Consider the following 16,674-nt stretch of genomic DNA (forward strand, 5'->3'; position numbering starts at 1 on the left):
ATTCAATTAACTGCGATATTTTCTCCAGCTAGTTGGCTGCCAAAGTCCTTGACCTTGCGTGTTGACGACGCAAGAGCTGAGAGAAGGCAAGGAATCAGGCTGTGTTCTTTGGCGGTATTCATCGTGTCAGCTGTCCGTTTTTGTTCCGAAAAGTGTTCAAGGTAGGATTGGCATGATTTTTCATAAACACGTAACACAGTTGATGAATTGGAAGGGTTCCGTGTTGGCCATGGGCAAAACTATCTGATCGATTTTCAGTTTTGTAGACAGAACCGTTGCCCGCTATGACTCGCCAGCCAACTCGCCATGTGATATGTCGACCCATGTGTTATGAATGATTTTGGCTCTAACAGGAGCCGGGTCTTTTGTGAACTTGTCAGACTGATTCATTGCAGACCAGTTCTTTCAGGTTTTGCATTATTCATTGTTCCATTCATATAGGCCTGTGTTTTGCTTGTAAAAAAACAACATAGCATGGTGACATTGGTTGTAAACCCAGGTAGATTCGCATGGTTGCATCATCAGTGATCAGCACACAAGGTCTTTTGTTTTGTTTGACTAAGTGGAATGATCAAGTTCTATTTGTTTATTGTTGACAGAAAATTGACTGTACTGATGAAACATGCAATATTTCAGTTGAGATTTCAAAGGTTGAGGCTGCACTTCGATTGCTTGGAATCTACTCATAGACGTAAGATGAATAGATTCCTTATATAGACTACTGCACAACAGTTGGAAATATATTTCCTGTATGCGATTTTTTAATTTAACCATAAAGCAAAAAGATTAAGCATATACACTTGAACTAACATAGAACAGAAGTGATTATGCCAGTTGCCATGTATGGTCACCAATTCATTATCAGCTATCAGTATAAATAATTATATATAAAAACAACAGAAAAAGTGTATTATTTGAATGGCCATGGGATATGTATGAATCAATGATTGATTTTTATTTATTCATTTATTTATTTTTGTACAAATGGAGAGAGCAGTTTAGTTTTGCAGGGATCTATTCATGAGGTTAAATTTATAATCTAAAGGGCAAAAGGTTTAAGTGAATAGACATTTCAGAGGAACACACCTTTTCTACCTGTAGCAATCCTGTTTTGCAGAAGTCTATTCACAAGGCTAAATATATAGTCTAACTCAATAACTGGGCAACAGGCCTGAGTAGACATTTCTGAGGAACACACCTTTTCTACCTGTAGCAATCCTGTTTTGCAGAGGTCTATTCACAAGGCTAAATATATAGTCTAACTCAATAACTGGGCAACAGGCCTGAGTAGACATTTCTGAGGAACACAGCTTTTCTACTGTTGTGTTTGTATGTGAAAATGAAATATGCAAATGAATGTGTGAATGCTTTCAGTCAGTCACCACTATGATAGATACTTGACTGGACACAAAGTTGTGAGTTCAGCTTGTATTGTTGCCATGTTGTGGACTCTCTTATTCTTGTACAAAAGACCTTTTTACCAAAACCAAATTTTGGAAGACTAAGTGAGAACAGTGCTTATTAGTATTATCATGGACATGACATCTATCTGTAGCAAACAAAATATGCAGAAATCTCAAATCATGAGTCTGAATCGTCTAACACTAGTAACAGGTTAACAGATTTAAGTGACTAGAACTTTCTGAGGAGTGCAGTTTTTCTCCCCTGTTTAAATGATGGTCAGCATGTAAAACTTAGGCCTTTGACATTCACTCCTCAAGTCTGAGTTGTTGTGATTTGTAGATCAGACAGATGTGATACTGATGCATGTTGAATGTATTATATTTACATGTATGCACATGCATAAGTATATTGGTTTGGTATGAACTTAACCTCATTGATTCATTCCATATCAGTTCTTTCAGGATTTGCTTATTTATAGTTCAGTCTTTATAATTTGTATGTGTAGGGGGGAAAAAAGAAAAAAAAAGAAGAAAACATGGCAAGGTGACAATGGTAGCAAACCCAGGTGGATTCACATCATTGCTTAATCAGTGATTCAGTTGATAACCCAGGTGGATTCGCATCATTGCTTAATCAGTGATTCAGTTGATAACTCAGATGGATTTACATCATTGCTTAATCAGTGATTCAGTTGATAAGCTTGCAGACTCTTTTGTTCTGTTTGACTGGACGGAATGATCAACTTCTGATCAATTATTATGGACTGAAATTAGACTCTACTGGTGAAGCATGATAGGGTTGCAGTTGAGATTTCAAAGGCTGCACTTTGCTTGCCTCGAATCTTCTCATAGTCATAGTCATAAGATGAATAGATTCTTTACATAGACTACCACATAACATTTGGAAATATCCCAGTTCTGTGAAATAGATACGTCTCAATTTTGCTTGTGTGTTCTTCTTTTGAGTTTGCATTCATATACAGAGGGAGAGACACACACACAAAAGGTAACACTTGCCAGTTGCTGGCACCACACCACAGTGAAGGGTGCTGGAGTGTTATTGTGACAGTTGTCATTTAGAACAGAATTTTAAAGCACTGCACTGGCTCAGTTGCTGTCTTCTCATAAAATTTATTGATAAAAATGTTGTTTGAATTTGTCTGCCAAGGGCATCAAAAAGATATTCAACACACAGTTGTTGGCAGAATAGACCTCCATCAAATTCAAACAATGCTTTTAGAGATAAATATGATGATTGGATTTATATAAATGTGTGATTACAATATTATTATAGATTGAGCAAGCATGTTTTGCAGGGATCTGTTCATAAAGCGAAATTATATAACTGGCAGGATTACAGGGTGAAGTGAATAGACATTTATGAGAAATGCAGCTTTTCCTCCTCAGTTCCTGTGTAACTTCTTGTGCAAGACTGGGGAGCTGGTTTCCTACTCGTGTCTGTGAGCTGTTGCAGTGTTTTGTTGCATGTATTCTAAAATTAAGTGATCACATGGATGTGATATAACTTTACAGGCATTTCCTGCATGTGTATCGCTGTGTGGCTGCACACATACAAATGTATTGGTATGGAATGTGTGTGTGTGTGTGTGTGTGTGTGTGTGTGAGAGAGAGAGAGAGAGAGAGAGAGAGAGAGAGAGAGAGAGAGAGAGAATGACAATGAAATGATGATGAAATATGTTTCACTTTCAGATACGGTTGTAAAGCAGTGAACTGCATCTGATCTGTATTGCTAGACAAGGATCACAGATCAGGATGGTTCACTTGTTGCTCCATTCGGCCAAGCCTTACAGGGCAGCCTTTCATCACTGGCGAGCACTGTCTTCACTGAGTGGTGTGCGATGGCCGACACCAGACCAAAAGCCTGTCATGGCCATTCGTCGGGAGACGATCAACGTATGGGAGCGGCGAGCCCCTCTTGCTCCCATGCATGTCCGGAAGCTGGTCAAGAAGGGCATTAAAGTCATCGTACAGCCGTCTGACCGACGGGCCTACAGCATGCAGGTTGGTGTGTGTGTACATGTGAGTGTGTGTGTGTGTGTATGTGTGTGTGTGCATGTGTGAGTGTATGTGTACATGTGTGTGTGTGTGTGTGTGTGTGTATGTGTACATGTGTGTGTGTGTGTGTGCATGTGTGAGTATGTGTGTGTGAGTGTGTGTGTGTGTGCATGTGTGAGTGTGTGTGTGCATGTGTGTGTGTGTACATGTGTGTGCGCTAGCATGTGAGAAACTGATCATTTTTTTTTCATATTCTAACCACATTTGTGTTTTGTCTTGTAATGGCAACTGAACATCATCTTCAAACTGGGTTATCTTGTGGTCAGTGTTTTAGATATTATCCCTTTGATTTGTTTATTTTCTCTTGACATTTTTGTAAGGATCTTGGCTGAAGGAGTAAACAAACATTGGGATTCTAGATCACCCTTCTTCAACCTCTTAAAATATTAAGCTAGGTTTTAATTTCCTCTATGGAGACCTAAATCAGTTAATGACAAAATTGCTACTTCATGATGTTAACATTTTTTCAGGTCTTCATAAGTTTGAAAATTACTGCACCAGCTGTGGTATTATGTCATACATTTAATTGGCCACAGCTGTTTCATGTGACATTAATACATTTAGCTATGCTCACACACTGTTCTCCTTTCTTTATTGAGGTAATTGCCAAGATCAGAATATTGTTGTACTTGTTCAGATTGAATATTTTCTGCCTGAATGGAAACATGGTGTTAGTGTCGTCTCTGTACATGTCTACCAATACTGCCTCTTTAAATTTTTATCTGCAATGTGTATGTTTTAGTGTTTTTGTATTAAAAAGATAAGATGTCTTATATATATATATTTTGTTGTTGTTGTTCAACTTTGATTTTACTCAAGATTTTACAAAGATATGTCAACAGAAAAAGTCAGACAAAACATATCAAGAATACTTTTATGTAATCTGCTGTAAAGGCACATAAACTATGCGTTAAGGAGGAAGGTGGCGGAATGGATTATACACTCAGCCGCCAATATAGAGAGTCTGTGAGGGTGTTGGTTAGAATCCCGCTCTCGCCTTTTCTCCCAAGTTTGACTGGAAAATCAAATTGAGCATGGAATCTTTGGGATGAGATGATAAACTGAGGTCCCATGTGCAGCACGCACTTGAAGCACTGAAAAAGAACTGATGGCAACAAGAGTGTTGTCCTCTAGCAAGATTCGAAAGAAGAAATCCTCTCTGGTACACAAATATATAACTTATAAGCATGCACTCAAGGCCTGATTAAGCTCGTTGGGTTATGCTGGTGGTCAGGCATCTGCCTAGCAGATGTGGTGAAGTGTTTATGGATTTGTCCGAACATGTTGATGCCTCCTTGAAAAACTGAAACCAAAACTAGAATGTATATCAGTTGCTGTGGGTTCTTTAATGTGCGCTAAATGTATGCTGCACATGGGACCACAGTTTATCGTCACATCTGAATGACTAACTGGAATGCTGTGTTGTAGCAATTCTGTTTGATATTGTATCAGTTAATCCTGTTTCTGATTTGAGTTCTTTGTTGTAGCGATTCTGTTTTTGGTTCGTGTAAATATCGAAAAGTGTTCTGGCCCTGTTCAGGAATACCAGCAAGTGGGGGCGACGGTGAAGGAGGACCTCAGTGAGGCCTCCCTGGTGATTGGCGTCAAGCAGATCCCCATCGACAATCTAATGCCGGACAAAACCTATGCCTTTTTCTCCCACACCATCAAGGCACAGGAAGACAACATGCCACTGCTGGATGCCCTCTTGGAAAAGGTCTGTGGCCATGTTAAGAATCGAGTTTGGTGAAGATATGTGTATATGTGGGTTTTTTTGTTTTTTTTTTAGTTTCATTTGTTGAATAGTATGAAATCTGTTGAGGTTTTGTTTTCTGTTTAGCTGTCACTTCCCATTTACATACTTTAGCTACATGATAATGTCTGTCTGTCATGCATTTGAGTATGCGAGTGCATGTATGCATGCTTATCCTCTTTTTTTCTTCTTTTTTGTTGTTGTTGTAGATTTGATATTTTTTTAGGTTTATTTTTAGGTGCCAATTACAAAGCATTTTTGTTGTTGTTATGAATGCAAACACAAGCTAACACATACAACTAAAGACCCACCAGAAAGAAAATGTTTCACACTCTGGTATGCTTGGTTTGGTATTTTTTGTTTGTTTTGAGCACTTAAGTTTTTTTTTTTTTTTTTTTTTGTTTTAGGTGGTTATTGGAGATCGATATTTGTTATGATTTTTTGTATCAATACCGTTTTTTTTTTTTTTTTTTTTTTTCTTCCATTTTCAAAATTCTTATTTTAATGTGGTGGTGTTACTGCTGTTCATTAGACATTGAGAGTTGTCTGTCATACAGAACATCCGCCTGATTGACTATGAGAAGATGGTGGATGCTGAAGGAACTCGCATGGTGGCATTTGGAAAGTATGCAGGGGTGTCCGGAATGATCAACATTCTGCACGGCATGGGGCTGAGGCTCTTGGCCCTGGGCCACCACACGCCCTTCATGGTGAGTTGTGGAGTCATGGGGGTGACAGCAGTCTCACTTCTCTCTGTAGTTTCTACCCAAACCTACTTACTGCCCATTATGCCCTCTGCTTTCTTCTTCTATGTACTTACTGCCCATTATGCCCTCTGCTTTCTTCTTCTTCTATGTACTTGCTGCCCATTATGCCCTCTGCTTTCTTCTTCTATGTACTTACTGCCCATTATGCCCTCTGCTTTCTTCTTCTGTACTATTATGCCCTATGTACTTATTATGCCCTCTGCTTTCTTCATGTACTGCTGCCCATTATGCCCTCTGCTTTCTTCTTCTTGTACTTACTGCCCATTATGCCCTCTGCTTTCTTCTTCTTCTATGTACTTACTGCCCATTATGCCCTCTGCTTTCTTCTTCTTCTTCTATGTACTTACTGCCCATTATGCCCTCTGCTTTCTTCTTCTTGTACTTACTGCCCATTATGCCCTATGTACTTACTGCCCATTATGCCCTCTGCTTTCTTCTTCTTCTATGTACTTACTGCCCATTATGCCCTCTGCTTTCTTCTTCTTCTATGTACTTACTGCCCATTATGCCCTCTGCTTTCTTCTTCTTCTATGTACTTACTGCCCATTATGCCCTCTGCTTTCTTCTTCTTCTATGTACTTGCTGCCCATTATGCCCTCTGCTTTCTTCTTCTATGTACTTGCTGCCCATTATGCCCTCTGCTTTCTTCTTCCATGTACTTAATTAATTACTGCTCATCATGTACTTTGTTTTTTTCTTCCATGTACTTACTTAATCACTGCTTATCATGCCCTCTGGTTTTTTCTTCGATGTACTTACTTACTTACTGTCCACTATGCCCTCTGGCACGGAGGGCAGCAATGCAGAACCGCCACTCTTTGTGTTGTGGGCCAGTCTCTGAATGGTACCCCAGGTATGCTTCAGGGTCTTGACTTCTCCTTCCACTGTTGTGTGCCAGGCGTTCTTTGGCCTTCCTCTTTTACACCTGGCTTCTGGTGTCCAGTGAAGGGCTGTTAGGGTGATGTTACTTTGCTTTCTTTGCATGTTGTGTCTATTCCATTTCCACTACCTTTTTTTTTTTTTTTTTCTTTATTGTAGTGATCAGCAGTCATTGCTCTGGCCTTTATTGTCACATTTTTTTGGTGCTGGGTGTGTTCATGTTTGAATAACCCTCTGAATACTGACATGGATTATAAGATCTGTGTATGGTTATTAGATCTTTCGCATGTGTTAACATGCTGAGGGGCATGAATGGAAGTATGGGAGGAAAAAAAGCTTCAGTTGCAAAATTATAAACAGCTTTAGACTCTTTATTAAAACTGACATAGTTGTAATCATTAGCACTCCTCATTGTGACTTGCATTTTGATATCACCTTCTGGTTGCCTCCTCAGCACATTGGACCCAGCCACAACTACCGCAACACAGAGATGGCTCGACAGGCTGTACGAGATGCTGGCTATGAGATTGCTCTGGGCCGACTGCCGAGATCGATCGGACCCCTGACCTTCATCTTCACTGGGTCTGGAAATGTGTCCCAGGTAACCTGAGGGGAATGTCTGTTTTCTGTTGTGGAAAGGAGAAAAAAGGAAATGACACCAGCTGGTGTACTTGAGCTTTGGAGGTGTTTTTTTTTCTGGTTTACTTTAAAGGAAATGTTTTTTTTGTGTTTTTTGTAATGAAGAGTTTTGCCTTTACATATTTTGTGGCTAATGTGTCCTTTTGTGGCTGTGTAAATTTGGAAGAAAAAAAAACACTTTCGTTTTATTTGTGTCTGAATTGTGTTGTTTGGTGAACACTTGATGCAACTGCAATAACCAGTTTCAGTTTCATGAAGGATGCATCCCTCTTTTACCAACCAGTCCATTTATGCTGCACCAAATCTGCCAAACCATGAGACCGAAGAACTCTTAGGGGTTTAAAACAAATAACGATCAAGAAGAGAAAAAGGACTTGGCCTAATGGTACTTGGAGCAAACTAATCCAATGTGCCGGTCAGACATGGCTTAAAAGAGGCAGGGGTCAGTGTTGAGTGGGGAAAAGATTGCCTTGTCACCTGTTTAGAACAGTTGAGTTGCAGAGATCAAAGGAATTTTAGAAGTCAGAAAAAGTATTGTTCTCTGAACTGAAGTGTTGTGCTCTCCTTCATGGTGTTGTCCCCTGGGGGGTGGGGGTGGGGGGGGTGCTGTGGCAGAACTGGTGACGTGCTGGACTTGTGATGAGTGATAGGGTTCAAGGCCCCATTTCAGCCTGGTGCTGTGTCCTTGGGAGTGTCATTTCACTCCACTTTTCTCACTCCACCCACATGTGTGAATGGGTACCTGGCTTTAGTCAGGGAAGGTTGATGAAAAGAAGTGGAAAGAGGGAATTGGGCTGCCCTGCCTTCCTGTGCTGAGCCCTAGGCACTGTGTATATGAATTCACTGCCTTCCTGTGCTGAGCCCTAGACACAGTGAATATGAATTCACTGCCTTCCTATGCTGAGCCCTAGACACAGTGAATATGAATTCACTGCCTTCCTATGCTGAGCCCTAGACACAGTGTATATGAATTTACTGCCTTCCTATGCTGAGCCCTAGACACAGTGAATATGAATTCACTGCCTTCCTGTGCTGAGCCCTAGACACAGTGAATATGAATTCACTGCCTTCCTATGCTGAGCCCTAGACACAGTGGATATGAATTTACTGCCTTCCTATGCTGAGCCCTAGACAAACGGGGATATGAATTCACTGCCTTCCTATGCTGAGCCCTAGACACAGTGGATATGAATTTACTGCCTTCCTATGCTGAGCCCTAGACACATGGGGATATGAATTTACTGCCTTCCTATGCTGAGCCCTAGACACAGTGGATATGAATTTACTGCCTTCCTATGCTGAGCCCTAGACACAGTGTATATGAATTTACTGCCTTCCTATGCTGAGCCCTAGACACACGGGGATATGAATTCACTGCCTTCCTATGCTGAGCCTTAGACACAGTGGATATGAATTCACTGCCACTGTGGCCATCAATGGGACCTTTAACCTTTTGAACTGTTTGATGGTGTCACACAGGGAGCGCAGGAAGTGTTCCAGGAGTTGCCCCACGAGTACATTGAACCAGCACACCTGGCCACCGCCGTTCAGCGAGGTGGTAAGCTTCTTCTCAGCTGATTGTGTTACCTTTGATTTTGTTACTTGTATTGGATGTGTGTAGTGGCAACCCATCTCTTTGTGGCTGGGACTAATGACTGATGAAATGAAACAAAGTCCATGGTATCATCTTGGAATAGCAGAGCGGACTTCGCACATGCTGAATAGCCTGAACAGTTACGATAAAATTCACCACGAGACCATGAAAAAAAGCATGGAGTACGTCCTTGTCATGTGTCTAAATGGACCTCCATAACAGAGTTGTCATAATGCTCATCAACAGTTAAAAGATTGTCCCAAGTTTTGTGGCCTTTTATGCCCTGTTATCGTAGTAACATTAGTTTGGATTTTCTCCCCACTTGCACACGAGTTCCTGTCAAACTCTGCAGTGTCAGTAGATTAATGGGGGGGGACTGTTGTTAAAGGGATATTGTTTTAACTCTGGGGGGACACTCACTCAGTTTTTTCAGAAGTTTATATATGGCAATGTGATGATTTGCATTTTTGCAACCATTCCTGTCCTCTTTGTTATTAGACAGGTGTGTGGGACTTTGAAGTGCTGACGTATATATCTGATTTTCCTGTGTGGTTTCTGTCTGATGAGAAAATGTATCTAGTAGTAATTTTTTTTTAATGACTGTATGAGACACTGCTGAGATAAAACAGATGTATAATCAATCCCATGTTGTGTGGTATTAGAAATATATATCCTATCACACAGTTAAAAAACTTTTTTTGTTTTTGTTATCTTTTTGAAATAATAAATCCAAGCCCTGGTGTCTTTATTTTCCATAAGAAACAGGAAGAAGTGTCCAGTTTTTAACCTTGGATTTTTGTTTCTTGTTAAGATTATCTGAATATAAAAAGGAAATGATTTAGTGACAATGCCTCCATTGGAACATTGTCTGGGTTTTTTTTCTGTCTCGGGGAGCCAAGCTGTAGGCCCACAGTTTGAATAGCAGTAAGGCTCAAGTGCTTTTTACCCACTCTCGCACCCAGGCAGCATTAATTATGATGTCACAAGAACTCTGGCTGACATGTTCTCATAATTTCTCTGGTCCACAATGCCAGACCTGTTTGTTCCAGCCACAAACAAAATCTACGCCTGCGTGGTCAGCCGAGAGGACCACTACGTTCGCAAGGAGGGAGGCAAGTTTGATGCTGAGGAGTTTGAGGCCCATCCTGACAGATACGCTTCAATGTTCAGCCACAAGGTAAGGGGAGAACAGGTCATGCGTCAATTGTATTTTGTTGTTTGTTGTTGTTGTTTTTTTTACCGTAGTCATGGTAACATGGACTCGCTTTGCACTCACCAGTGCATGACCATGAAAGAAATGTGAAGCATGACGAAAGGAAAACGTAAAATCAGTCTTTTTTGGGGGGGATCAGTAGAACTAATGTGAAATCAATATATTTAGAATGATGACCATAAAAAGTCTTATCAACTGTAATATATATGTTGAAAGATAAATACACAACAGATGAGAAAAAAGAATTTCATGTCAGTCTTATTTTGTTTTCTTCTGATAGTTGCAAATGCAAGCCAGTCTTAACCCTTCCTTTGGCAAGGACACATCTCTCTTTTTTTAGAGTTCATACTTTATCAACGTCTCAGCACAAGTGTCAGAAATCTTTGAACCACAACTCTGCTTCAAAACAAAGTTAACAAAGTTGCATGAAGAATGAAGATTGTCACAGAATTTTTGGTACTGTTGTAGAGAATCCTGACCACTGGGAGCTGTACAAGACTTTGTTTCTCCCATTTTGCTACCTCAGAGTTCTTTTTACAAAGCTTTTTGTGTATTTTCCAGATAGCACCCTACGCGTCTTGCATCATCAACGGAATCTACTGGGCCCCAAACTCCCCACGCCTGTTGTCCATCCCTGACGCCAAGGTTCTTCTTCAGCCGACCAGCGAGCCCTGGGTTCCCTCGTCTCCCGGCTGCCCCAACCTGCCCCATCGCCTGCTGGCCATCTGCGACATCTCGGCAGACCCTGGTGGCTCCATCGAGTTCATGAAGGAGTGCACCACCATCGACTCCCCGTTCTGTCTGTACGATGCAGAGCAGAACATGGACAGAACCAGGTAGGTAATAGTGCGGTCACTAGGGACCTTCATGTCGTGATGAATGGGTGACTGGACATTAGGGACCTTCATGTCATGTTAAAAGATAAACTGACTGGTCATTAGGGACCTTTATGTCATGTTGAATGGGTGACTGGTCCTTCATGTCATGTTGAATGGGTGACCTTAGGGACCTTCATGTCATGTTGAATGGGTGGGACCTGTCATGTTGAATGGGTGACTGGACATTAGGGACCTTCATGTCATGTTGAATGGGTGACTGGACATTAGGGACCTTCATGTCATGTTGAATGACTGGTGACCTGTCATGTTGAATGGGTGACTGGTCACTTTCATGTCATGTTGACCTTCCTTCATGTCATGTTGAATGGGTGACTGGTCCTTCATGTCATGTTGAATGGGTGACTGGTCACTTTATGTCTTGTTGAATTGGTGACTGGTCACTAAAGACCTTCATGTCATGTTGAATGGGTGACTGGTCACTAAAGACCTTCATGTCATGTTGAATTGGTGACTGGTCACTAAAGACCTTCATGTCATGTTGAATGGGTGACTGGTCACTAAAGACCTTCATGTCATGTTGAATTGGTGACTGGTCACTAAAGACCTTCATGTCATGTTGAATTGGTGACTGGTCACTAAAGACCTTCATGTCATGTTGAATTGGTGACTGGTCACTAAAGACCTACATGTCACGCTGAAAGATAGGGTGACTGGTCACTAAAGACCTGCCTGTCAGGCTGAAAGATAGGGTGACTGGTCACTAAAGACCTGCCTGTCAGGCTGAAAGATAGGGTGACTGGTCACTAAAGACCTGCCTGTCAGGCTAAAAGATAGGGTGACTGGTCACTAAAGACCTGCCTGTCAGGCTAAAAGATAGGGTGACTGGTCACTAAAGACCTGCCTGTCAGGCTGAAAGATAGGGTGACTGGTCACTAAAGACCTGCCTGTCAGGCTAAAAGATAGGGTGACTGGTCACTAAAGACCTGCCTGTCAGGCTGACTGGTCACTAAAGACCTGCCTGTCAGGCTGAAAGATAGGGTGACTGGTCACTAAAGACCTGCCTGTCAGGCTGAAAGATGGGGTGACTGGTCACTAAAGACCTGTCCTGAAAGATGGGGTGACTGGTCACTAAAGACCTGCCTGTCAGGCTAAAAGATAGGGTGACTGGTCACTAAAGACCTGCCTGTCAGGCTGAAAGATGGGGTGACTGGTCACTAAAGACCTGCCTGTCAGGCTGAAAGATAGGGTGACTGGTCACTAAAGACCTGCCTGTCAGGCTGAAAGATGGGGTGACTGGTCACTAAAGACCTGCCTGTCAGGCTAAAAGATAGGGTGACTGGTCACTAAAGACCTGCCTGTCAGGCTGAAAGATGGGGTGACTGGTCACTAAAGACCTGCCTGTCAGGCTGAAAGATGGGGTGACTGGTCACTAAAGACCTGCCTGTCAGGCTGAAAGATAGGGTGACTGGTCACTAAAGACCTGCCTGTCAGGCTGAAAGATAGGGTGACTGGTCACTAAAGACCTGCCTGTCAGGCTGAAAGGGTGAGTGTTCTCCATGGACCTTCATGTGATGCTGAAAGGGTGATTGGTCTCAAAGGACCTTCGTGTTGTGCTGAAAGATAGGTGAAAGGTTACTGACAGCCATGGATCAGCCTCTGTTGCCCTTATCTGTATGGTTCACAGCTCTCAGGGACAGTCACCCTGCATCCCCTCAGCAGACCACTGCTGCCCAAACTACTCTGTGGGACATGTCACTGAAGTCCAGTGTTGTCCGTGATTTGTTACTGTAGCTATTTTGTGCATCAACATTTTTTAAACTGTGATTTCAAAATTCTGAACACATTGCATCCAGACACTTTATGATTTTAAACTTAATGTGATTTTGTACCAGATATGAAAAAATGAAAAACAGGCAAAATTTTGAGATAGACTTGCTGCATAAAGCCATTGATTTATTGACAGTGGTTAAAATGGTGTAGATTGTTGTTGCTGTAAGCCATTGAGTTTGTAAGCCATGTGGTTACCATCGTGTTGATTGTTGTTACTGTAAGCCACTAATATGGTTACCATGGTGTAGACTGTTGTAGCCAGTGATTTATTGCCGGTGGCTAACTTTGTGTGCAGCTTTTCAGGGCCTGGAGTACTGATCTGCTCCATCGACAACATGCCGGCGCAGATTCCTCGGGAGGCTACAGATTTTTTCGGCAGTCTTCTCCTCCCTCACATTCCTGAGATGGTCTGTGGTCTGGCTTGTTCTGGGCTTTCTTGTCAACAGTCCTTTTTTTTCCTTTCACTGTGGATAGTTGAGGGAGCGCAGTGTCAGAATCTGTTAGGCATTGGACACAAGTTCCAGTCTTCACTTGTGATCCGAGTTCGAGGACCCGCCTCGGCATTACTCCAATTTTTAATCATTCCACCCAGGTGTGAATGGGTACCTGAGTTCAGTTGTGGAGGGTTAAGTCAGCAGGAAGGGATGGGCCCTGCCTAGCTATGCCCAGCCCAAGACACAGTCAATATGAATTCACTGCCTACCTATGCCCAGCCCAAGACACAGTCAATATTAATTCACTGTCTGCCTATGCCCAGCCCTTGACACAGTCAATATTAATTCACTGTCTACCTATGCCCAGCCCTTGACACAGTCAATATGAATTCACTGCCTACCAATGCCCAGCCCTTGACACAGTCAATATGAATTCACTGCCTACCAATGCCCAGCCTAAGACACAGTCAATATAAATTCACTGTCTACCTATGCCCAGCCCAAGACACAGTCAATATGAATTCACTGTCTACCTATGCCCAGCCCAAGACACAGTCAATATGAATTCACTGTCTACCTATGCCCAGCCCAAGACAGTCAATATGAATTCACTGTCTACCTATGCCCAGCCCAAGACACAGTCAATATGAATTCACTGTCTACCTATGCCCAGCCCAAGACACAGTCAATATGAATTCACTGTCTACCTATGCCCAGCCCAAGACACAGTCAATATGAATTCACTGTCTACCTATGCCCAGCCCAAGACACAGTCACTGTGAATTCACTGTCTACCTATGCCCAGCTCTTGACACAGTCAATATGAATTTACTGTCTACCTATGCCCAACCCAAGACACAGTCAATATTAATTCACTGTCTACCTATGCCCAGCCCAAGACACAGTCAATATGAATTCACTGTCTACCTATGCCCAGCCCAAGACACAGTCAATATGAAATCACTGTCTACCTATGCCCAGCCCAAGACACAGTCAATATGAATTCACTGTCTACCTATGCCCAGCCCAAGACACAGTCAATATTAATTCACTGTCTACCTATGCCCAGCCCAAGACACAGTCAATATGAAATCACTGTCTACCTATGCCCAGCCCAAGACACAGTCAATGTGAATTCACTGTCTACCTATGCCCAGCCCAAGACACAGTCAATATGAATCACTGTCTACCTATGCCCAGCCCTTGACACAGTCAATATGAATTCACTGCCTACCTATGCCCAGCCCAAGACACAGTCAATATGAATTCACTGCCTACCTATGCCCAGCCCAAGACACAGTCAATATGAATTCACTGCCTACCTATGCCCAGCCCTTGACACAGTCAATATGAATTCACTGTCTACTTATTCCCAGCCCTTGACACAGTCAATATGAATTCACTGTCTACCTATGCCCAGCCCTTGACACAGTCAGTATGAATTCACTGTCTACCTATGCCCAGCCCAAGACACAGTCAATATGAATTCACTACCTATGCCCAGCCCTTGACACAGTCAATATGAATTCACTGTCTACCTATGCCCAGCCCAAGACACAGTCAATATGAATTCACTGTCTACCTATGCCCAGCCCAAGACACAGTCAATATGAATTCACTGCCTACCTGTGCCCAGCCCAAGGCACAGTCAATATGAATTCACTGTCTACCTATGCCCAGCCCAAGACACAGTCAATATGAAATCACTGTCTACCTATGCCCAGCCCAAGACACAGTCAATATGAAATCACTGTCTACCTATGCCCAGCCCAAGACACAGTCAATATGAATTCACTGCCTACCTATGCCCAGCCCAAGACACAGTCAATATGAATTCACTGCCTACCTGTGCCCAGCCCTTGACACAGTCAATGTGAATTCACTGCCTACCTATGCCCAGCCCAAGGCACAGTCAGTATGAATTCACTGTCTACCTATGCCCAGCCCAAGACACAGTCAATATGAATTCACTGCCTACCTATGCCCAGCCCTTGACACAGTCAATATGAATTCACTGTCTACTTATTCCCAGCCCTTGACACAGTCAATATGAATTCACTGTCTACCTATGCCCAGCCCTTGACACAGTCAGTATGAATTCACTGTCTACCTATGCCCAGCCCTTGACACAGTCAATATGAATTCACTGTCTACTTATTCCCAGCCCTTGACACAGTCAATATGAATTCACTGTCTACCTATGCCCAGCCCAAGACACAGTCAATATGAATTCACTGTCTACCTATGCCCAGCCCAAGACACAGTCAATATGAATTCACTGTCTACCTATGCCCAGCCCAAGACACAGTCAATATGAATTCACTGCCTACCTATGCCCAGCCCAAGACACAGTTAATTTGAATTCACTGCCTACCTATGCCCAGCCCAAGACACAGTCAATATGAATTCACTGTCTACGTATGCCCAGCCCTTGACACAGTCAATATGAATTCACTGCCCCTACAGCTGTATAAGGCCATGGGACCTTTAACCTTTTGATGCCTATTTGATTGGTTATCTTTATTTGTGTGCTATGGTAATGATGAACTCATTTGGTTTGTGTTGAGACTTTTAGTATATCACTGTACTTTGTATTTTGGAGCAGGTGGGATGTGCTCTTTTGACAGATGGCAGTAATGTTTTTTCTGTCACCAAACAGGCCAGAGGGAAGCAGAGCAGCAGTATCCAGAAAGACGCAAGTTTCAACATACCATCACACAGTTACTTTGAATATAATGATAATGATTTTTATGGAATTTCTAGACACTCCTAATTAAATCTCCTCTCTGCCCCAATACACCACCTCCACATACTCTCCCCCTCAAAGGAAAAGAGGAAGAAATTCCAGTATTTTTCAAAGTGTGCCCTATGTAATGACACATGCGTTCATGCACATCATGTTCATGTTGCAGCTTCGTTCCAATGCTGAGTCAACTTTCGAAGACTTTGATGCCACTCCAGTTGTCAAGAATGTAAGTATGTCACTGTCACTTTAAAGTTTTCAGTTCTCTTTGCCAGAGGGTCTTAATGGCCATGGTTATTTTAATACAATACAATACAATACAATACAATACAATACAATACAATGCAATGTAATGCAGTACAGTACAACACAGTATCACTTTATTAATCCATCACGGGGGAAATTTTAGTGTCTGTCCAGACATTCATAAAAAATTTGATAAACATGCAAGTACTTAATTTTCTTGGAGTGATCCACCATCATTTCTTTTGTTGACTTGTGTGT

At 42.2% G+C, this 16,674-nt stretch overlaps 1 protein-coding gene across 8 annotated transcripts in view; it reads left to right on the forward strand.

Annotated features, from left to right (window-relative positions):
* LOC143299496 (alpha-aminoadipic semialdehyde synthase, mitochondrial-like) overlaps positions 1 to 16,674 on the forward strand; it is a 58,115-nt gene continuing 41,441 nt past the window's right edge. For 2 of the 8 annotated variants that reach the window (XM_076612742.1, XM_076612745.1), the window contains exons 1-10: positions 3 to 161; positions 3,114 to 3,425; positions 5,020 to 5,196; positions 5,790 to 5,942; positions 7,333 to 7,479; positions 8,997 to 9,075; positions 10,161 to 10,288; positions 10,886 to 11,160; positions 13,289 to 13,400; positions 16,340 to 16,399. In XM_076612742.1, coding sequence (XP_076468857.1) covers positions 3,177 to 3,425; positions 5,020 to 5,196; positions 5,790 to 5,942; positions 7,333 to 7,479; positions 8,997 to 9,075; positions 10,161 to 10,288; positions 10,886 to 11,160; positions 13,289 to 13,400; positions 16,340 to 16,399 — 1,380 coding nt within the window. In that variant the 5' untranslated portion in view covers positions 3 to 161; positions 3,114 to 3,176. The other 6 variants (XM_076612737.1, XM_076612743.1, XM_076612744.1 and 3 more) reach the window with 6 other exon arrangements.

Source organism: Babylonia areolata, chromosome 25 (assembly GCF_041734735.1).
Source record: "Babylonia areolata isolate BAREFJ2019XMU chromosome 25, ASM4173473v1, whole genome shotgun sequence".
Classification (NCBI taxonomy): domain Eukaryota; kingdom Metazoa; phylum Mollusca; class Gastropoda; order Neogastropoda; family Buccinidae; genus Babylonia; species Babylonia areolata.